Source organism: Telmatherina bonti (assembly GCF_933228915.1).
Source record: "Telmatherina bonti genome assembly, chromosome: 1".
Lineage (NCBI taxonomy): Eukaryota > Metazoa > Chordata > Actinopteri > Atheriniformes > Telmatherinidae > Telmatherina > Telmatherina bonti.
The window spans coordinates 44524507-44549153 of record NC_136619.1 but is presented as its reverse complement, the minus strand read 5'-3'; the positions used below and the strand labels follow the sequence as shown (position 1 = coordinate 44549153).

Genomic DNA, 24647 nt, shown 5'->3' with positions numbered 1-24647 from the left:
GCAGATGTTAGGAGTTTCCCTGCTGCAACACACCTGATGCAAATCCATGGCTAATCAGCAGACTAATGCAGTTTGATGTCAAGCTCTGCTGATTAGGTCTGATGTGGGACAGGTGTGTTGCAGCAGGGAAACTCCGAACATCTGCAGGACTGTGGCACTCCAGGACCTTTATTTTCTTTATGTTAAAGCTTACATCTATCTATCTATCTATCTATCTATCTATCTATCTATCTATCTATCTATCTATCTGTCTGTCTGCCTATCTCCTTGTCTATGAACGCGTAGAGCTTTAAGAACTGGGACTTTATCTCATTATAATGTGACACTGTTACGGTTAGATAATTAAACACATTTGTTTGCAGATGTATTTGCGATGCAGAAATACATTTTATGTAAATTATTCTCATCAAGCATAAATATTTAATCACTTTATGTCACTGAACAGTGTATAGCTACACACGCAGGACTGTTTTAAAACTAAAAGGTTATAATGTAATAAAGTTGGGATTTTATCTGGGTGACGTCTCTTCGCTTTCTTACTGAATAAATAAGTTAAATAAGTTTTAACCTATAACCTATCTTTTTCTTTTAATCCAGTCTTTTATTTTCAACACAAACTGTCTTTGAAACATAGCCATGTAAAGAACATTATGATACATTAAAAAAGACAAAGACTTTTTAGATTTTGCCTGTGGCCATTGAACGCCGCGTGACGTCATAGGCAGATCACGTGGCGTTTGTTGACAGTAGGAGAGGGAGGAAGATGGCGGCGCGCTGGAGCAGCGAGAATGTGGTGGTGGAGTTCCGGGACGCTCAGGTGCAGCAGCCTGTTTGATTATTTAATGGGGATGATCGAAGCTCTTATTGATCATCTGAGGAAACTGATCAGAGATTATTTCGGGTTCTAGATAAAAACAAATAGGTTTTATTGACCGGAGCCTCTTGCAGACAAGTGGTTCAACAAACTGAGTCCCTCTTAAACTCTGGTTACCAACTAACTAACTAACTAACTGGCTGGCTGGAACTCTGGCTAACTGACTAACTGGTTAAATGACCGGAATTCCGGTTAACTAACTAACTGGTTAACTGGCTGGAACTCTGGTTAACTGACTGGAACTCTGGTTAACTAACTAACTAAATGGTTAACTGGCTGGAACTCTGGTTAACTGACTGGAACTCTGGTTAACTAACTAACTAAATGGTTAACTGGCTGGAACTCTGGTTAACTGACTAACTGGTTAACAAGCTGAAACTCTGGTTAAGTGACTAAAGCTCTGCCTTTGACACACCACTCTGCATATGTGACCCTAGAGGTTGGTGCGGCGGTTCGGGGTTGCAGTGCTGAAGCTCCCAGTTACTGTATTTTAAAAGATCAACCAAAAAACACAAGAGGAGTCATAAAACATATGGAACGGACATATAAGGAAAGGTTTTGCGGCAAATAGGCAACAGTGGCAAAAAACTCTGGTCAGGGGCTCCGAGTGGAACTGGGAAACACTAAACTCTGAATAACCGAGGAGGACAGGATGATGGATGGATGGATGGATGGATGATCAGAACTGAACGGATCGATCTTCTGTTTCAGGCTACTGCGATGTCCGTTGACTGCCTGGGTTCCCATGCTGTGCTGTCCGGGTAGGTACCACTCATCTGAACGTATTCTTAGGATCCTGCTGGTGTGATAGATCTGGATGTAGTAGATCTGGATGTGGGAGATTATGATCCTGCTGGTGTGGTAGATCTGGGATCTGAGACATTCACAAAGTCGCTCTGGGAGAACCCTGGAGAACCATCAGACCAGTTCTAGAAATATCTGAGATACCGAACACGACCCTGAACTTTGGAAAGTCTTTGGAGATTCCAGTCCTTATGCAGCCAAGGAGTGTGGTAGACCCTGACCAACCTGCTCATCTGTGTCCTATTGGTTGATGTTAATAATGCTATTGATGATGTCACTGATAATGTCATTGCTGTCCTCGTCCAGACGCCGCTTCCTGTACATGGTGGACCTGGAAGCTCCATCCGAACCGCCCCGTAAGATTGGACGTCACAGTAAGTGGGATGTGGGGACGGTCCAGTGGAACCCTCACCGATCAGAGTCTCACGTCTTCGCTGCCTCAGTGAGTCTCTGGAACCATCACCTGCCTCATCAGAACCAGAACCTGTTGCCACGGTGATAAAGGCCACTGTGTAGACCATGCATCTCAGTGTTGCCTTCAGGTTACGTACTGGTGGATTTATTTAGTTCTGGTTTATGCGAGTCTGAAAGGTGAACACATGAGGATTAAATTAAAAATGTTTCAATAAACAGATTTTATGGAAGTCAATCTGTAATAAAAACAAATCGTTTTTACATGAAGAAACTGATATCAATGTTTGACTGTTAGCTCCACTTTTAGCTTGTTAGCTTCAGTATTAGTCTGTTATCCCCACTTTTAACATCATTGTTAGCATCACTGTTAGCATAACCATTAGCTCAACTTTTAGCTTGTTTACTTCAGTATCAGTCTAACTATTATTCCTATGTTTAAGATAACTGTTAGCATCACTGTTAGCATAACCATTAGCTCAACTGTTAGTTTTGCTGTTGAACTTTCACCCTGGTTGTTAGCTCCGCTATTAACCTTGTTGTTTACCGTTGCCCTGGCTGTTAGCTTTGCTGTTAATTGTTAGCTTCACTGCTATCTAGGTTATTAGCGCCACTGTTCGCCTGGCTGTTAACCTTGCTATCTATCTGACTGTTAGCCTGGTCTAGAGCAGGCTAACCATCCCACCATTCACCACCACCATAGGCAGGATGTGGAAAATCATTTTCTAAGAGCTCTGATTGGTCAGGAAGTGGTACTTTTATACTGGTTGATGTCTTATCCAGAACATAACCTGCTCTGGAGTATATTAGCTCTTCAGCATCAGTTACCGTGGTGATTTACCTGATCACCATGGTGTTGTAGGACAGAAAACAGAAAATGACCTTTGTTAAGGAAAAGCCAGCTTCCTGGTCCAGGTTTCTGGTCTCTGTTTTTAGTGTTTTCTGACTCTGTTCATGATCATGTCATCATCAATCCACCATGATGTCATGATGTGTATTGTAGAGTAACCAGCGTGTGGATCTATACTCATGGAGAGACGGCTGTGGAGACGCCCACACCTCCTTGCAGGGACATACCCGAGTCATCAGGTAACACCTGACTGAACATGCACATACTGCAGGTGAAGCTGTCTGGACTCTGATTAGCTGCTCTCTCCTCAGTGATCTGGACTGGTCCTGGTTCGACCCAGAGTTACTGGTCACCAGCTCCGTGGACACCTATATCTACATCTGGGATACCAGGTAAACAGAGTTAAACCAGATGAACCAATGTCTTTGTGTGTGTGTGTGTATGGGGAAAGATCAGTGATTGCTGACTTGTTTGTTTATCTTCTCAGAGACACTCGGAAACCTACGGTTGCACTTTCGGCTGTCGGTGAGTTAACGTGTCACACTGCTTCATCGCCTCCTCCAAGCAGAGTCCTCGCTGGGTCTGATACATTCAGGAACACTTGGACATCTCATTATTAGATTTCCAACAGTTTTATCTTCTGGTGTTTGAAGACGACAAAACCATCAATGCATCCATCTGTCCACCCATCAGTTAGCTTGTATATCTAAAAACCCAGTCAATTCAGATGTCCCTGAATGCACCACTCTCTGCTGTCACATATTGGGTCAGATCCCAATCGGGTCCAGGTGGGTTGTGACTCCTGGTTTTTCTTGTTCTCTGTCTAATCAGCTGGAGCATCTCAGGTGAAGTGGAACAGGAAGAACCAGAACCTGCTGGCGTCCAGTCATGATGGAGACGTTCGGATATGGGACAAACGAGTGAGTTTGGTTTTAATCCAATGAACCAGGCTGTGATTACCTGGTCCCAGAACTGGACTAGGTCTAGGTCAGTTGGATCTCGGTTTTTTTCTTAAAGTTCTCTGTTTCCTGATCAGAAACCCAACACAGCCGCGGAGTACGTCGCGGCTCACCTGTCTAAGATCCATGGTCTGGACTGGCACCCAGACAGTGAGTTCATCTTCGCCACGTCCAGCCAGGATAACTCTGTCAGGGTGAGGACACACAGTTCACATGCCTTCCACAAAGTCCACATGCCTTCCACAAAGTCCACAGGACATCCACTGCCATAAATCTGCCTCAGATGTCTCCATCCCTGATTGACTGACACCTTTTTCTCCATGTAGTTCTGGGATTTTCGTCAGCCCAGGAAGTACCTGAATATCCTGTCCTGTCAAGTGCCGGTCTGGAAGGCCCGGTACACGGTAGGTTTGATGTCCAGTAACAAACCATCCAAAACAAAGTCAAACAAAATCCATTCCATGTTCAAAGGGTTGTTTAATGTTAGACATAGAATCCACATCAGTTTTCCAGCTGTCCAACTTAAACCCAGGAATCGACTCTGAGCATCCTGAGAATGTTGTCCAGTTTACACGTGACAGGGAGCAAGACCTTGAGGAAGGAAAAGAAACATCAAAATGAGATTTCTGATTCATTCACTTTGAGACCTGCTTCAGACTTTTAAACCAGATGTCTGTGGGATCGGATGTCTGAAGGGTTGGGGACCTGTTGGGTCGGGAGTCTGAAGGGTCAGGGGTCTGTAGGTTCTAAGATTGGGGTTCTGTATGGTAATAGATTTGTCACGTCGGGGGTCTGTAAGGTCGCGAGTCTGTAGGATTTGGGGTCTGTAGATTTGGTGGTCTGTAGGGTCATAAATAAGTCAGGTCGGGGGTCTGTAATGTCAGGGGTCTGTAGAGACTTAGATCGTTCAGGTTGGGAGTCAGTAGGATCGGGGGTCTGTAGGGTCGGGGGTTAGGGCCAGGGTTAGGTCTAACCCTCTAACCCATGTTAGATTTGCAACTGTGGATTTCAAGTCGCTCAATTTTATGTGTGAACTCCTTGTTGGTCTTGATTATTCTGTTTTACAAACCATCCAGCTTTGTCACGTGTTAATCCAGGTCTTTTTTTTTTTTTTTGTCAACCTCATCAGGCCTTTGTGCACACATAGATGAGAGGCCACCACATTCAAATCCCCTCTCATTATAGAACGTATCATGGCATGCACTTGTTAACCTGTAATTACAATGTAATTCAAATATACTGCAATCATTTATACATAATATTAATGATGACTCCGGTTCCTCTACATGTTCCTCTGTATGTTCCTGAACGTGTTCCTGTGTATGTTCCTGAACGTGTTCCTCTGTATGTTCCTGAACGTGTTCCTGTGTATGTTCCTGTGTATGTTCCTGAACGTGTTCCTGTGTATTATCCTGAACATGTTCCTGTGTATGTTCCTGAACGTGTCCCTCTGTATGTTCCTGAACGTGTTCCTCTGTATGTTCCTGAACGTGTTCCTCTTTATGATCCTGAACATGTTCCTGTGTGTGTTCCTGAACGTGTTCCTCTGTATGTTCCTGAACGTGTTCCTCTCTATGATCCTGAACGTGTTCCTGTCTGTTCCTGAACGTGTTCCTGTGTATTATCCTGAACATGTTCCTATTTATGTTCCTGAACGTGTTCCTGTGTATGTTCCTGAACGTGTTCCTGTGTATGTTCCTGAACGTGTCCCTCTTTATGATCCTGAACGTGTTCCTCTTTATGATCCTGAACGTGTTCCTGTGTATGATCCTGAACGTGTTCCTCTGTATGTTCCTGAACGTGTTCCTGTGTATGTTCCTGAACGTGTTCCTCTGTATGTTCCTGAACGTGTTCCTGTGTATGTTCCTGAACGTGTTCCTGTGTATGTTCCTGAACGTGTCCCTCTTTATGATCCTGAACGTGTTCCTCTTTATGATCCTGAACGTGTTCCTCTTTATGATCCTGAACGTGTTCCTGAATGTATTCCTGTCTATGTTCCTGAACGTGTTCCTCTGTATGTTCCTGAACGTGTTCCTGTGTATGTTCCTGAACGTGTTCCTGTGTATTGTCCTGAACATGTTCCTATTTATGTTCCTGAACGTGTTCCTGTGTATGTTCCTGAACGTGTTCCTGTGTATGTTCCTGAACGTGTCCCTCTTTATGATCCTGAACGTGTTCCTCTTTATGATCCTGAACGTGTTCCTCTTTATGATCCTGAACGTGTTCCTGTGTATGATCCTGAACGTGTTCCTCTGTATGTTCCTGAACGTGTTCCTGTGTATGTTCCTGAACGTGTTCCTGTGTATTATCCTGAACGTGTTCCTCTGTATGTTCCTGAACGTGTTCCTGTGTATGTTCCTGAACGTGTTCCTCTGTATGTTCCTGAACGTGTTCCTCTCTATGATCCTGAACATGTTCCTGTCTATGTTCCTGAACTTGTTCCTGTGTATGTTCCTGAACGTGTTCCTGTGTATGTTCCTGAACGTGTTCCTGTGTATGTTCCTGAACGTGTTCCTCTTTATGATCCTGAACATGTTCCTGTGTATGTTCCTGAACGTGTTCCTCTTTATGATCCTGAACGTGTTCCTCTTTATGATCCTGAACGTGTTCCTCTTTATGATCCTGAACGTGTTCCTGAATGTATTCCTGTCTATGTTCCTGAACGTGTTCCTCTGTATGTTCCTGAACGTGTTCCTGTGTATGTTCCTGAACGTGTTCCTGTGTATGTTCCTGAACGTGTTCCTGTGTATGTTCCTGAACGTGTCCCTCTGTATGTTCCTGAACGTGTTCCTCTTTATGATCCTTAACGTGTTCCTGTGTATGTTCCTTAACGTGTTCCTGAACGTGTTCCTGTGTATGTTCCTGAACGTGTTCCTCTTTATGGTCCTGAACGTGTTCCTGTGTATGTTCCTTAATGTGTTCCTGAACGTGTTCCTGTCTATGTTCCTGAACGTGTTCCTCTGTATGATCCTGAACATGTTCCTGTGTATGTTCCTGAACGTGTTCCTCTGTATGTTCCTGAACGTGTTCCTCTCTATGATCCTGAACGTGTTCCTGTCTATGTTCCTGAACGTGTTCCTGTTTATTATCCTGAACGTGTCCCTCTTTATGATCCTGAACGTGTTCCTCTTTATGATCCTGAACGTGTTCCTCTGTATGTTCCTGAACGTGTTCCTGTGTATGTTCCTGAACGTGTTCCTGTGTATGTTCCTGAACGTGTTCCTGTGTATGTTCCTGAACGTGTTCCTCTGTATGTTCCTGAACGTGTTCCTGTGTATGTTCCTGAACGTGTTCCTGTGTATGTTCCTGAACGTGTCCCTCTTTATGATCCTGAACGTGTTCCTCTTTATGATCCTGAACGTGTTCCTGAATGTATTCCTGTCTATGTTCCTGAACGTGTTCCTCTGTATGTTCCTGAACGTGTTCCTGTGTATGTTCCTGAACGTGTTCCTGTGTATGTTCCTGAACGTGTTCCTGTGTATGTTCCTGAACGTGTTCCTGTGTATGTTCCTGAACGTGTCCCTCTGTATGTTCCTGAACGTGTTCCTCTTTATGATCCTTAACGTGTTCCTGTGTATGTTCCTTAACGTGTTCCTGAACGTGTTCCTGTCTATGCACGTGTTCCTCTGTATGTTCCTGAACGTGTTCCTCTCTATGATCCTGAACGTGTTCCTGTCTATGTTCCTGACGTGTTCCTGTCTATGTTCCTGAACGTGTTCCTCTGTATGTTCCTGAACGTGTTCCTCTTTATGATCCTGAACATGTTCCTGTGTATGTTCCTGAACGTGTTCCTGTGTATGTTCCTGAACATGTTCCTCTTTATGATCCTGAACGTGTTCCTGTGTATGTTCCTTAATGTGTTCCTGAACGTGTTCCTGTCTATGTTCCTGAACGTGTTCCTCTGTATGATCCTGAACATGTTCCTGTGTATGTTCCTGAACGTGTTCCTCTGTATGTTCCTGAACGTGTTCCTCTGTATGTTCCTGAACGTGTTCCTCTGTATGTTCCTGAACGTGTTCCTCTGTATGTTCCTGAACGTGTTCCTCTGTATGTTCCTGAACGTGTTCCTGTGTATGTTCCTGAACGTGTTCCTGTTTATTATCCTGAACGTGTTCCTGTGTATGTTCCTGAACGTGTTCCTGTGTATGTTCCTGAACGTGTCCCTCTTTATGATCCTGAACGTGTTCCTCTTTATGATCCTGAACGTGTTCCTGTGTATGATCCTGAACGTGTTTGTGTATGTTCCTGAACGTGTTCCTGTGTATTATCCTGAACGTGTTCCTCTGTATGTTCCTGAACGTGTTCCTGTGTATGTTCCTGAACGTGTTCCTGTGTATGTTCCTGAACGTGTTCCTGTTTATTATCCTGAACGTGTTCCTCTTTATGTTCCTGAACGTGTTCCTGTGTATGTTCCTGAACGTGTTCCTGTGTATGTTCCTGAACGTGTTCCTGTGTATGTTCCTGAACGTGTCCCTCTTTATGATCCTGAACGTGTTCCTGTGTATGATCCTGAACGTGTTTGTGTATGTTCCTGAACGTGTTCCTGTGTATGTTCCTGAACGTGTTCCTGTGTATGTTCCTGAACGTGTTCCTCTGTATGTTCCTGAACGTGTTCCTCTGTATGTTCCTGAACGTGTCCCTCTTTATGATCCTGAACGTGTTCCTCTTTATGATCCTGAACGTGTTCCTCTTTATGATCCTGAACGTGTTCCTGAATGTATTCCTGTCTATGTTCCTGAACGTGTTCCTGTGTATGTTCCTGAACGTGTTCCTGTGTATGTTCCTGAACGTGTCCCTCTGTATGTTCCTGAACGTGTTCCTCTTTATGATCCTTAACGTGTTCCTGTGTATGTTCCTTAACGTGTTCCTGAACGTGTTCCTGTCTATGCACGTGTTCCTCTGTATGTTCCTGAACGTGTTCCTGTGTATGTTCCTGAACGTGTCCCTCTGTATGTTCCTGAACGTGTTCCTGTGTATGTTCCTTAACGTGTTCCTGTGTATGTTCCTTAACGTGTTCCTGAACGTGTTCCTGTCTATACACGTGTTCCTCTGTATGTTCCTGAACGTGTTCCTCTCTATGATCCTGAACGTGTTCCTGTCTATGTTCCTGAACATGTTCCTCTGTATGTTCCTGAACGTGTTCCTCTTTATGATCCTGAACATGTTCCTGTGTATGTTCCTGAACGTGTTCCTGTGTATGTTCCTGAACGTGTTCCTCTGTATGTTCCTGAACGTGTTCCTCTCTATGATCCTGAACATGTTCCTGTCTATGTTCCTGAACATGTTCCTGTGTCCAGCCGTTCTCCAATGGTATGGTAACCGTGATGGTTCCTCAGCTGAGGAGAGAGAACAGTCTGCTGCTGTGGAGCATTCTGGACCTCAATAGTCCTGTTCACGCCTTCGTGGGACACGATGACGTGGTGCTGGAGTTTAAGTGGAGACCTCAGAAAGAAGGTGAGACACTGCATCTTCTTCATCAACATCATCATCTCCATCATTATCATACAACTTTGTCTGGATTCTGGACCTGGACCATCAGTGAACTGATGTTTTTGACACAGGGTCTAAGGACTTCCAGCTGGTCACATGGTCCAGGGATCAGACTTTGAGGATTTGGAGGGTGGACCCTCAGCTGCAAAAGGTTTGTGCCCATCCTACTGGAGGAGATCTGGGTCAGATAAATCTCTGCTGTGATTGGTTGACATGTTTTTTTGTTGTTGGTCAGCTGTGTGTCAGCGACATGGAGGAGGACATGATGGAGGGGATGTCTGTCACTGTGGACTCTGAGAAGTCTCTGGAGCCCGAGGGCCAGCAGACTGGGGGCCCCACTTTAGAGAGCTTGCAGGGTGAGTCCAGGATTTCTGACATTCCATCAGGATCTCAGCTGTAAAGGTTCTAGCTGAAGAAAATCACTTTGATTATAAACAACAAACCGCTGTATTCATAACAGCAGTAGGTTGGATGCAGCAGCAGGTCTGTCTCAGGTAGAAGTCTAACCTGTGGTCTTCATGTTGTTTTTCTCAGATCAGGAAGGTCGTCAGGACTCTGCATCGGGATCAGGACTCACACAGACTCTGCAGCAGGAGTTCTCCCTGGTCAACCTGCAGATCAGGAATGTCAACCTGGAGGTGAGACAGTCAGGCGGAGATGAGACGTTCAGGTGGAGGAGAGACAGTCAGGCGGAGATGAGACGTTCAGGTGGAGGAGAGACAGTGAGATGGAGGTGAGACAGTCAGGCGGAGATAAGACAGGCGGAGATGAGACGTTCAGGTGGAGGTGAGACAGTCAGGCGGAGGTGAGACAGTCAGGTGGAGGTATAACTGAAACTTTTTTTCTTGACCAGATGGATGCCAAGAACCGGAGCTGTGTGGTCTCAGCTCATTTTGGTGGACATCAAGTCCACCTGGTGGTCAAGTTTCCGGCCCAGTATCCCAACAATGCCGCCCCAACCTTCCAGTTTGTTTCCCCGACAACCATCCCTACCTCCATGAAGGACAAGATCCAGAAGGTACGAACAGCAGAGCCAAGTGGCTCGGTTTGAACACAACACGGACCTGTTCAAGTTTTCACATCCTCTGTCTAGATCCTGAGAGACACGTCTCTTCAGAAGGTGAAGAGGAACCAGAACTGTCTGGAGCCGTGTGTCCGGCAGCTCGTGTCCTGTCTGGAGTCTGACATGGTGAGAACACCTGAACCACATCCTGAACCTGATCCTGACCCTGACACCAGTCCTTCATTCCTTCCTTCCTTAGCGCCTCTCCTTTTCTCTAAGCTGTTATGTCTCCTCTAGCACTCCCTTCAGGACAAACTGTGCATGTCAGGTGTAATAATCTCTGTTGCCTCCAGAAGAGGCTGTCTGATGGAGACTGTTTTTCTGTCCTCTGTCAGATGCAGGAGGACAGTCCATCATCTGGTCCATTTGTTTTGTCCAATCCCGTCACTCCGTCCCTGCAGGCATTTCCTCGAGTCACCAATACGTACGGCTCCTATCAGGTAACTGTCCTATCAAGTACCTATCCCATTAGGTAACTTTCCTATAAGGTTACTGTCCTATCAGGTAACTGTCCCAGTAGGTAACTGTCCTATCAGGTAACTGTCCCATCAGGTAACTGTCCCATCAGGTAACTTTCCCAGCAGGTAACTGCCTCATCAAGTAACTTTCCAAATAGGTAACTGTTGAATCAGGCAACTCTCTTATCAGGTAACTGTCCTATCAGGTTATTTTCCACTTAGGTAACTGTCCCATCAGGTAACTCTCCCATCAGGTAACTAACCCGTCAGATAACTTTCCCATCAAGTACCTGTCCCATCAGGTAACTTTCCCATCAGGTAACTTTCCCATCAAGTACCTGTCCCATCAGGTAACTTTCCCATCAGGTAACTTTCCCATCCGTAACTTTCCCATCAGGTAACTGTCTCATCAAGTTACTTTCCAATTAGGTAACTGTCGAATCAGGTAACTCTATTATCAAGTACCTGTCCAATCCGGTTAACTGTCCTATCAAGTAATTTTCCACTGAGGTAACTCTCCCATCAGGTAACTCTCCCATCAGGTAACTCTCACATCAGGTAACTTTCCCATCAGGTAACTGTCTCATCAAGTTATTTTCCAATTAGGTAACTGTTGAATCAGGCAACTCTCTTATCAGGTAACTGTCCTATCAGGTTACTTTCCACTTAGGTAACTCTCACATCAGGTAACTTTCCCATCTCGTTACTTTGCCATCAGGTAACTGTCCCATCAAGTAACTGTCCCATTAGGTCACTGTCCTATCAGGTAACTGTCCCATTAGGTCACTGTCCTATCAGGTAACTGTCCCATTAGGTCACTGTCCTATCAGGTAACTAGCCCATCTGGTAATTTTCCCATCAGCTAACTGTGTACATGAGGGGATTCTGGGCGAGGAAACACCTACACCTAGATTCTGTCTTACAGGACTCCAACATCCCTTTTCCTCGGACGTCGGGTGCTCGTTTTTGTGGGACCAGTTGTCTGGTTTACTTCACTCGACCAATCACCATGCACCGCTCTGCTCCACCCACAGAACCTACTCCCAGGTAAAACCAGTCCTTGGTAGAACCAGTTCCTGTAGAATTAATTTTAGTAGAACCAGCTCTAGAAACAACTTCAGTCCCTAACAGACCTTCTAGGGTCTTTGGAGCTTCAGGTTCTCGATCCGAAGTATAGAGATGAGTCAGAACCAGAACCTGATGAATATGAGGAAAACATGGAGATAAAACCATGAACTCCAGACCTACCATACAGATTCAGTGCAGCGACTGGTTCTAAGGGTTCTGACGGTGGTCTGGATCTGTATTCAGGTCTCTGTCGGCACTGTCGGCCTATCACAGCGGAGTTCTGACTCCTATGAAGATGCGTTCGGAGTCTCAGAGTACTCTGCGTCTCTACAGTGGCAGTCCGACCCGATCTGACAAGGACACTGTCTCCATTTCCTCCTTCTACTACAAAGAACGGGTGAGACGCACACACACAGACACACAGACAAGATCCCATGGTGATTCAGTCATCCGACCCGGTTCTCCTCTGGAATCAACAGACCAGAAGTAGAGTACAAAATTCTGGACTCTGGTTCTGAGGTCTGCCTGTACCGTTTTCAGTCTGGATCTTTTCTGGTTCTTTCCCATCAGCACATCTTATCAGGAGGCCAGGCAGTTCTGGAGGTTCTGGACTCAGGGTTTAGGTCAAAATCCAAGATCCAGAACCAGAGAATGCTAATGCAGGCGGCGTCGGTACTTCAGTCAGAAGTCCGGCCTGCTCTGATCGTTTCTCTTCATTTCACATTTCCTTCGGCCATATTCACTCTTTCCGGATCCTTCCTCTCCTCCTCATCCTCGTCCATCATGTTCCCCAACCAACACTGATCTGAAAAAGCTTAAAGGAAACCATGATAATCCTAAACTGTAACCACGGTAACAGATCCTTGCACGTCTCATCAGGTGTAACCACGGTAATTTGATGATCTTTGCCATCTTATCAGCCGTAACCGTGGCAACACATGATCTTCGGCTGTACCATTACTAACAGCAGTCAGAACGTCTGTGTTTCTCTGATTGGTTGGTTCTTATCAGGGTCTCTCCGATTGGCTGGTTTCTGCCAGGGTCTCTCCGATTGGCTGGTTTCAGCCAAGGTCTCTTCAATTGGCTAGTTTCTGTCAGGGTCTCTGTGATTGGCTGGTTTCTGTCAGAGTCTCTGCGATTGGCTGGTTTCTGCCAGGGTCTCTGCGATTGGCTGGTTTCTGCCAGGGTCTCTGCGATTGGCTGGTTTCTGCCAGGGTCTCTCCGATTGGCTGGTTTCTGTCAGGGTCTCTGCAATTGGCTTGTTTCTGTCAGGGTCTCTGCAATTGGCTTGTTTCTGTCAGGGTCTCTGCAATTGGCTGGTTTCAGCCAGGGTCTCTCCGATTAGCTGGTTTCTGTCAGGGTCTCTGCAATTGGCTTGTTTCTGTCAGGGTCTCTGCAATTGGCTGGTTTCAGCCAGGGTCTCTCCGATTAGCTGGTTTCTGTCAGGGTCTCTGCAATTGGCTTGTTTCTGTCAGGGTCTCTGCAATTGGCTGGTTTCAGCCAGGGTCTCTCCGATTAGCTGGTTTCTGTCAGGGTCTCTGTGATTGGCTGGTTTCTGCCAGGGTCTCTGTGATTGGCTGGTTTCTGCCAGGGTCTCTCCGATTGGCTGGTTTCTGTCAGGGTCTCTGCAATTGGCTGGTTTCTGTCAGGGTCTCTGCAATTGGCTTGTTTCTGTCAGGGTCTCTGCAATTGGCTGGTTTCAGCCAGGGTCTCTCCGATTAGCTGGTTTCTGTCAGGGTCTCTGCAATTGGCTGGTTTCAGCCAGGGTCTCTGTGATTGGCTGGTTTCTGTCAGAGTCTCTGCGATTGGCTGGTTTCTGTCAGGGTCTCTCCGATTGGCTGTTTTCTTCAGGCGTGACGGAGGTGAAAGCCTGCAGGTGTTCCCAGACTCTGTCATCTCTCTGATCAGCATCTGTTTCTTTGTCTTTTTTGTGTTTTTTTTTCTGTCTTCTTGTTTCTTCTGGCCAATCACCTGCCTCCCATCCAACTGTGGGCAACGCCTCCTTCCCACCCTCCTCCAATTAGAAGCTCCCTATGTCCACCTCCCGCCGCTGGTCTGTCCAAACGCTCCATGATTGGCCGGTACTGAGCTCTATCCCTCCATCAGCCCTCCTCCATGGCTCCTCCTCTTTCTTGTTTTGCATGTCACTGATTGGCTGCAGCCTTGGTAACTAACTGACTGACAGCTCGTCTAACAGCATCGACCTGACTTATGTGTTCTGAATTCAGTGTCTGTTTCCATGGAGATGAGCAGCTTCTTGGGTCGGTCACAACGGGTCGGAGATGTGAACGCTTCTGCTCTGATGAACCTCCAGGAAGTGAGGAAGGTCTCGGCCTCCTCTTCATCCAGCTGATGTCTCCGTCTCGTCTCCGTGACGATTCAGAGGGAGGGAACATGTAAATTCTGAACACATAACAGAACCAAGTCGTTCTAACGTTGCTGCTAGCAGCTTTAATGTCCACTAACACCTAACATCCGGGTCAGTTCGGGTCAGAACCTGGTTCCGCTGTAATCTGGTTGTCAGGGCGACGGAAACTGTTCATGACGCAAACAGCTGATGACTTCATCACATCCGTCACCAACTTTGTGAGACCAGAACTTCCATCAGGTTCTGGTCCAACAGGACATGAGATCCGTGTGAACAGATTCTGTCGGTCCAGACTGCAGTTAATCAGGTGGTGTTCTGTCTCCTCTCGGCTGGCTGTCTCCGTCCTTCTGTCTGTCTGTCCCTCAGAAATCACGCCGCTTTAAGACCAAGCGGGAGGGCGTGGACTACGGCAGCCGTCCAATCAAACTGGCCGGAAAAGTCATCATCCAGGAGATCTCCTGTCTGCTGCCCGTCCACAAAACGCTTGGAGAGAACTACATGTGAGACTACGTACAACACACACACACACACACAGAACACACACAGAACAGACATAACACACACAGAACACACACAGAACAGGCATAACACACACAGAACACACACAGAACAGACATAACACACACAGAACACACACAGAACAGGCATAACACACACAGAACACACACAGAACAGACATAACACACACAGAACACACACAGAACAGACATAACACACACAGAACACACACAGAACAGGCATAACACACACAGAACACACACAGAACAGACATAACACACACAGAACACACACAGAACAGACATAACACACACAGAACACACACAGAACAGACATAACACACACAGAACACACACAGAACAGGCATAACACACACAGAACACACACAGAACAGACATAACACACACAGAACACACACAGAACAGGCATAACACACACAGAACAGACATAACACACACATAACAGACATCACACACACATAACAGACATAACACACACAGAACACACACAGAACAGACATAACACACACAGAACAGACATCACACACACATAACAGACATAACACACACAGAACACACACAGAACAGACATAACACACACAGAACAGACATCACACACACATAACAGACATAACACACACAGAACAGACACATAACAGACATAACACACACAGAACAGACATCACACACACAACAGACATAACACACACAGAACACACACATAACAGACATAATACACACAGAACACACATAACAGACATCACACACACATAACAGACATAACACACACAGAACACACACAGAACAGACATAACACACACAGAACAGACATAACACACACAGAACAGACATCACACACACATAACAGACATAACACACACAGAACAGACACATAACAGACATAACACACACAGAACAGACATCACACACACAACAGACATAACACACACAGAACACACACATAACAGACATAATACACACAGAACACACATAACAGACATCACACACACATAACAGACATAACACACACAGAACACACACAGAACAGACATAACACACACAGAACAGACATAACACACACATAACAGACATCACACACACATAACAGACATAACACACACAGAACACACACAGAACAGACATAACACACACAGAACAGACATAACACACACAGAACAGACATCACACACACATAACAGACATAACACACACAGAACAGACACATAACAGACATAATACACACAGAACACACATAACAGACATCACACACACATAACAGACATCACACACACATAACAGACATAACACACACAGAACACACACAGAACAGACATAACACACACAGAACAGACATCACACACACAACAGACATAACACACACAGAACACACACATAACAGACATAATACACACAGAACAAACACATAACAGACATCACACACACATAACAGACATAACACACACAGAACACACACAGAACAGACATAACACACACAGAACAGACATCACACACACATAACAGACATAACACACACAGAACAGACACATAACAGACATAACACACACAGAACAGACATCACACACACAACAGACATAACACACACAGAACACACACATAACAGACATAATACACACAGAACACACATAACAGACATAACACACACAGAACACACACAGAACAGACATAACACACACAGAACAGGCATAACACACACATAACAGACATAACACACACAGAACACACACATAACAGACATAACACACACAGAACAGACACAGAACAGACATAACACACACAGAACACACACAGAACAGACATAACACACACAGAACAGACACAGAACAGACATAACACACACAGAACACACACAGAACAGACATAACACACACAGAACAGACATCACACACACAGAACAGACACATAACAGACATAACAAACACAGAACAGACATAACACACACAGAACAGACATCACACACACACAGAACACACACATAACAGACATAACACACACAGAACAAACACAGAACAGACATAACACACACAGAACAGACATCACACACACAGAACACACACATAACAGACATAACACACACAGAACAGACATCACACACACAGAACAGACATCACACACACAACAGACATAACACACACAGAACACACACAGAACAGACATAATACACACAGAACACACACAGAACAGGCATAACACACACAGAACAGACATCACACACACAGAACACACACATAACAGACATAACACACACAGAACACACACATAACAGACATAATACACACAGAACACACATAACAGACATAACACACACAGAACAGACATAATACACACAGAACACACACAGAACAGACATAATACACACAGAACACACACAGAACAGGCATAACACACACAGAACAGACATCACACACACAGAACACACACACCGACCACACACTGATCACACACTGATCACACACACCGACCACACACACTGATCACACACTGATCACACACCGACCACACACTGATCACGCACTGATCACACACACTGATCACGCACTGATCACACACTGATCACACACACTGATCACACACACCGACCACACACTGATCACGCACTGATCACACACCGATCACACACCGATCACACACACCCATCACACACACCGATCACACACCGACCACACACTGATCACACACCGACCACACACTGATCACGCACTGATCACACACTGATCACACACCGACCACACACTGATCACACACTGATCACACACTGATCACACACACTGATCACACACTGATCACACACACTGATCACACACTGATCACACACACTGATCACACACTGATCACACACACTGATCACACACTGATCACACACTGATCACACACACTGATCACACACTGATCACACACACTGATCACACACTGATCACACACTGATCACACACAGAACAGACATAATACACACAGAACACACACAGAACAGGCATAACACACACAGAACAGACATCACACACACAGAACACACACAGAACAGACATAACACACACAGAACAGACATCACACACACAACAGACATAACACACACAGAACACACACATAACAGACATAATACACACAGAACACACATAACAGACATAACACACACAGAACACACACAGAACAGGCATAACACACACATAACAGACATAACACACACAGAACACACACAGAACAGACATAACACACACAGAACAGACATCACACACACAACAGACATAACACACACAGAACACACACATAACAGACATAATACACACAGAACACACATAACAGACATAATACACACAGAACACACACAGAACAGGCATAACACACACATAACAGACATAACACACACAGAACACACACAGAACAGACATAACACACACATAACAGACATCACACACACAGAACACACACATAACAGACATAACACACACAGAACAGACACAGAACAGACATAACACACACATAACAGACATCACACACACAGAACACACACATAACAGACATAACACACACAGAACACACACAGAACAGACATAACACACACAGAACACACACAGAACAGACATAACACACACAGAACACACACATAACAGACATAACACACACAGAACACACAGAACAGACATAACACACCCAGAACACACACAGAACAGACATCACACACACAGAACAGACATCACACACACAGAACAGACATAACACACACAGAACAGACATAACACACACAGAACAGACACAGAACAGACATAACACACACATAACAGACATAACACACACATAACACACACATAACAGACATAACACACACAGAACAGACATAACACACACATAACACACACAGAACACACATAACACACACAGAACAGACATAACACACACAGAACACACACAGAACAGACATAACACACAGAACAGACACAGAACAGACATAACACACACAGAACAGACACAGAACAGACATAACACACACAGAACAGACATAACACACACAGAACAGACATAACACACACAGAACACACACAGAACAGACATAACACACACAGAACAGACATAACACACACAGAACAGACATAACACACACATAACACACACATAACAGACATAACACACACAGAACACACATAACAGACATAACACACACAGAACAGACATAACACACACATAACACACAGAACAGACATAACACACACAGAACACACACAGAACACACAGAACACACACAGAACAGACATAACACACAGAACAGACACAGAACAGACATAACACACACAGAACAGACACAGAACAGACATAACACACACAGAACAGACATAACACACACAGAACAGACATAACACACACAGAACACACACAGAACAGACATAACACACACAGAACAGACATAACACACACAGAACAGACATAACACACACATAACACACACATAACAGACATAACACACACAGAACACACATAACAGACATAACACACACAGAACAGACATAACACACACATAACACACAGAACAGACATAACACACACAGAACACACACAGAACAGACATAAAACACACAGAACAGACACAGAACAGACATAACACACACAGAACAGACACAGAACAGACATAACACACACAGAACAGACATAACACACACAGAACACACACAGAACAGACATAACACACACAGAACACACACAGAACAGACATAACACACACAGAACACACACAGAACAGACATAACACACACAGAACACACATAACAGACATAACACACACAGAACAGACATAACACACACAGAACAGACATAACACACACAGAACACACACATAACAGACATAACACACACAGAACACACACAGAACAGACATAACACACACAGAACACACACATAACAGACATAACACACACAGAACACACACATAACAGACATAACACACACAGAACACACAGAACAGACATAACACACCCAGAACACACACATAACAGACATAACACACACAGAACACACACATAACAGACAGAACACACACAGAACAGACATCACACACAGAACACACAGAACAGACATAACACACACATAACAGACATAACACACACAGAACACACACATAACAGACATAACACACACACAACAGACATCACACACACAACAGACATAACATACACAGAACACACACAGAACAGACATAATACACACAGAACACACACAGAACAGACATAATACACACAGAACACACAGAACAGGCATAACACACACATAACAGACATAACACACACAGAACAGGCATAACACACACATAACAGACATAACACACACATAACAGACATAACACACACATAACAGACATAACACACACAGAACAGACATAACACACACATAACAGACATAACACACACAGAACAGACATAACACACACAGAACACACACAGAACAGACACAACACACAGAACAGACACAGAACAGACATAACACACACAGAACAGACACAGAACAGACATAACACACACAGAACAGACATAACACACACAGAACACACACAGAACAGACATAACACACACAGAACACACACAGAACAGACATAACACACACAGAACACACACAGAACAGACATAACACACACAGAACACACATAACAGACATAACACACACAGAACAGACATCACACACACATAACAGACATCACACACACACAACAGACATCACACACACAACAGACATAACACACACAGAACACACACAGAACAGACATAATACACACAGAACACACACAGAACAGACATAATACACACAGAACACACACAGAACAGGCATAACACACACATAACAGACATAACACACACAGAACAGGCATAACACACACAGAACAAACACACACAGAACAGACATAACACACACAGAACACACACAGAACAGACATAACACACACAGAACAGACACAGAACAGACATAACACACACAGAACAGACATAACACACACAGAGCACACACAGAACAGACATAACACACACAGAACACACACAGAACAGACATAACACACACAGAACACACACAGAACAGACATAACACACACAGAACAGACATAACACACACAGAACAGACACATAACAGACATCACACACACAGAACAGACATCACACACACAGAACACACACAGAACAGACATAACACACACAGAACACACACATAACAGACATAACACACACAGTGACAACTCCATCCAATTTAGCTTAAAATCTGCAACGCAAAATGTCCTAATGCGTTCAGGTGTGTGTGTGTGAGATGCGTCCAGGTGTGTGTGTGTGTGAGATGCGTCCAGGTGTGTGTGTGTGTGAGATGCGTCCAGGTGTGTGTGTGTGTGAGATGCGTCCAGGTGTGTGTGTGTGTGAGATGCGTCCAGGTGTGTGTGTGTGAGATGCGTCCAGGTGTGTGAACCTTTGTGTGTTTTCTGTTTAGTCTCAATGTGAACGACATCCAGGAAACGTGTCAGAAGAACGCGGCGGCGGCTCTCTCAGTTGGACGCAGAGACGTGGCGAAGGTCAGAGATCCTCCATGTTCTTACATCCATGTTCTGGTTTAACTCAGACCGGTTTCAGACTAGACGGTTCTCCATCAGAACCCAGTAGAGTCGGTTCTTGGTTCTGGGTAAATTCCACCGACCCACGAGTTCGTTGGGTTTGTGGCAGCGTCCACCTCAACATCAGGACCAACGTCAGGGTCCTTGGAGGGAAGTCTGTGACAGCGGGCCAACAGCAGGTGTTCTGGTAGCAGGGATCCAACAGATCCAGAACCAGCAGGAACATGAACACGCGCTCCACCTGACAGGAGTCCCATGGTTGTAGAACCTTATTTTCCCTTGTTGTCGTCGTCTTCTGCAGGTTTGGGCTCTGGCGGCAGCAGCCACCACTCAGGACCTCAATCCAGACTCAGACCCGGACTCAGAGACTCCCTGGGCCAGACATCCGTTTGGACGGCGCTTGTTGGAGACGCTGTGAGCTCTTTAGTTTCCTCTGAAATTTTTCACTTTCGAAACTGGTCTAACTAAACCACTAGTTATCTATACAATATGGTCTAACTAAACCACTAGTTATCTATACAATATGGTCTAACTAAACCACTAGTTATCTATACAATATGGTCTAACTAAACTACTAGTCATATGCCAGAACTGGTCTAACTAAAACCACTAGTCATCTATACAAACTGGTCTAACTAAGCTACTAGTCATCTATACAAACTGGCCTAACTAAGCTACTAGTCATCTATACAAACTGGTCTAACTAAACCACTAGTTATCTGTCAGAACTGGTCTAACTAAAACCACTAGTCATCTATACAAACTGGTCAAACTAAGCTACTAGTCATCTATACAAACTGGTCTAACTAAACCACTAATGATCTATACAATATGGTCTAACTAAACCACTAGTCATATGCCAGAACTGGTCTAACTAAAACCACTAGTCATCTATACAAACTGGTCTAACTAAGCTACTAGTCATCTATACAAACTGGTCTAACTAAGCTACTAGTCATCTATACAAACTGGTCTAACTAAACCACTAGTTATCTGTCAGAACTGGTCTAACTAAAACCACTAGTCATCTATACAAACTGGTCAAACTAAGCTACTAGTCATCTATACAAACTGGTCTAACTAAACCACTAATGATCTATACAAACTGGTCTAACTAAACCACTAGTTATCTATACAATATGGTCTAACTAAACCACTAGTCATATGTCAGAACTGGTCTGACCTCTCTGATGGTAATCTGATTCACAGTATGATAGTAATGGTAACAGGACGATGTCTGACATACCTGCTCTGTTCGTTCTTCCAGTCTGGACCACTACAGTCAGATGAGCGACGTCCAGACCCTCGCCATGCTCTGCAGCGTGTTTAGGGCTCAGGCTCCGCCCTCAGACTGCTGCTCCCTGTACGGACAGCCGTCCTTTCGGATCCTGCAGCATCATTCCCGATACGTAAGTCTGACTGTTTAGATGCAGGTTGAAACGGAATAAAACCACCGGGGGCAGAGCTTATGTACAACCAATAAAAGGACCAAAGAAGAAGAAGCTGAACTACAGAGGCTGAAATCGATGCTGTAGCATAAACACCAATCAGATTCCAGCATTTTTTTTTCTTTCTTTTCTGCTCACTCAATCTGTGGGGCTCCTGATTGGACATGGCTGCAACAGTAAAAGCGGTTGCAGGTTACCATGGCAACAGTAAAAGCGGTCGCAGGCTACCATGGCAACAGTAAAAGTGGCTAGTTTCCCTAAAATTAAGAGGCATTAGCACGATATGCAGCTTAGCTTTTATTTTCTCCTGCTTCTGATTGGTTCATTCCATTTTGCCCCGTTGATGCTGATTGGGCTACAGTGTTGTGCAGGAAGTGATGTCATGTGTGATGTTTCAGCCCAGCTACACCTCCAGCTCCGTCACATCAGGCTCCTGCTCCAGTACCTCTGACTCCATCACTCCCGGCACCTGGAGCACAGGTGAGACTCTGCGACCCTGCCCCCCCACCCCCGATTCATCCCACCTGATGCACTTCCTGTCACTTCCAGTCAGAGAACCTGAGCACACCTGGGGGGAGTCGTCCCCTGACGACTATCGCTACGGCAACCAGAGTTACACCGATCCCCGTGAACGAGAGCGAGAGCAGCATGACATGAACAAGCGGTGAGTTTCCTCCACCTTCCTCCGCCTCCCGCTCAGATGGTGTTCCTGATGTGGTTGTGATGTCATTTCCTGTCCCTGCAGGCTGCTGGATCCGTCCAACACGCTGCAGTTCGACGACTTTAAGAAGAGTTACGGTGAGATCTTGTACCGTTGGGGACTTCGGGACAAGAGGGCCGACGTCCTGAAGTTCGCTTCCTGTCCTCCTGAACCTCACAAAGGCATTGGTAGGTTTCCTTCTCTGCTGCTACAGCGATCATCCGGATGTTTCCGTGGTAACGCCGCTCGTCTCCGCAGAGTTTGGTGTGTACTGCTGCCACTGCCGCAGTCAGGCCCGTGGAACGCAGTGCGCCGTCTGCAAACGACTGACCTTCCAGTGCGCCATCTGCCATGTGGCCGTTCGAGGGTCGTCCAACTTCTGCCTGAGCTGCGGACACGGCGGACACACCAGCCACATGATGGACTGGTTCCGGCGGCAGGACGAGTGTCCGGCCGGCTGCGGCTGCCACTGCTTGCTGCAGAGCACGTTCTGATTGGACACTGCTGCAGGATGGACGTTAACGAAGGACACAGTCACATAATCTATAAACATTTTCTTCTGGTTTGTTTTTTATGGATGAAAACTTCTGATAAAAAGTTTGGAAACTTATTTTAGTGGATTTTAATTTGTTCCAGGTAAACCTGGTCACTGTCCTTCAGAGAAAGACCCTGTCAGATCCTTCTGATGGTCTGAGTTTCAGGTGGAGGGTGGACATCAGGATGAGGTCCAATTCCAGGACCTGGGACCAGAAGGACCCGAGCTTTGGGTTGGAGGAAGATAAGGGACGCATGCCAATGTCCTGCAGTCTTCTCCATCTGTAACTTTATTTGTACAAGGAAAACAAAGCTGAATGGACAGAAAGACCCGTGGACTGAAAACAGACACCTGAAGAGAGGGATGGACATCTGCAACACACCTGTGTCCTTTCCATTTTCTTTTCTGAGCTGCAGGTGAAACTGTCTCTACAGATGTTTCATGTTTTAGCATGACAACATTAAACTGGATGATTTACAGACTGCTTAGTGGTCTGGGACCGGAGCCTTGTGGAACTCCATGATCTGTTTGTC

At 45.2% G+C, this 24647-nt stretch overlaps 1 protein-coding gene across 5 annotated transcripts; it reads left to right on the top strand.

The window, feature by feature from the left end:
* Positions 1-760: 760 nt before the first annotated feature.
* On the top strand, positions 761-24519 carry wdr59 (WD repeat domain 59; the record flags this gene model as incomplete). Of its 5 annotated transcripts, XM_079250850.1 has the most annotated exons (27): positions 761-817; positions 1586-1635; positions 1985-2120; positions 3093-3178; positions 3251-3331; positions 3427-3464; positions 3771-3859; positions 3976-4092; positions 4225-4302; positions 9196-9352; positions 9460-9539; positions 9624-9744; positions 9923-10026; positions 10242-10406; positions 10482-10577; positions 10787-10891; positions 11835-11956; positions 12221-12374; positions 14002-14058; positions 14712-14845; positions 21311-21392; positions 21733-21845; positions 22699-22840; positions 23278-23359; positions 23429-23543; positions 23625-23767; positions 23838-24519. In XM_079250850.1, the coding sequence occupies exons 1-27, from the start codon at positions 764-766 to the stop codon at positions 24071-24073; spliced, it is 2937 nt and encodes a 978-aa protein (XP_079106976.1). In that variant the 5' UTR covers positions 761-763. The 5 variants fall into 5 exon arrangements, with proteins under 5 accessions (XP_079106976.1, XP_079106974.1, XP_079106975.1 ...); XM_079250848.1 differs by having other exon boundaries at positions 23278-23543; XM_079250849.1 differs by lacking the exon at positions 14002-14058 and having other exon boundaries at positions 23278-23543.
* Between the last annotated feature and the right edge of the window lie 128 nt (positions 24520-24647).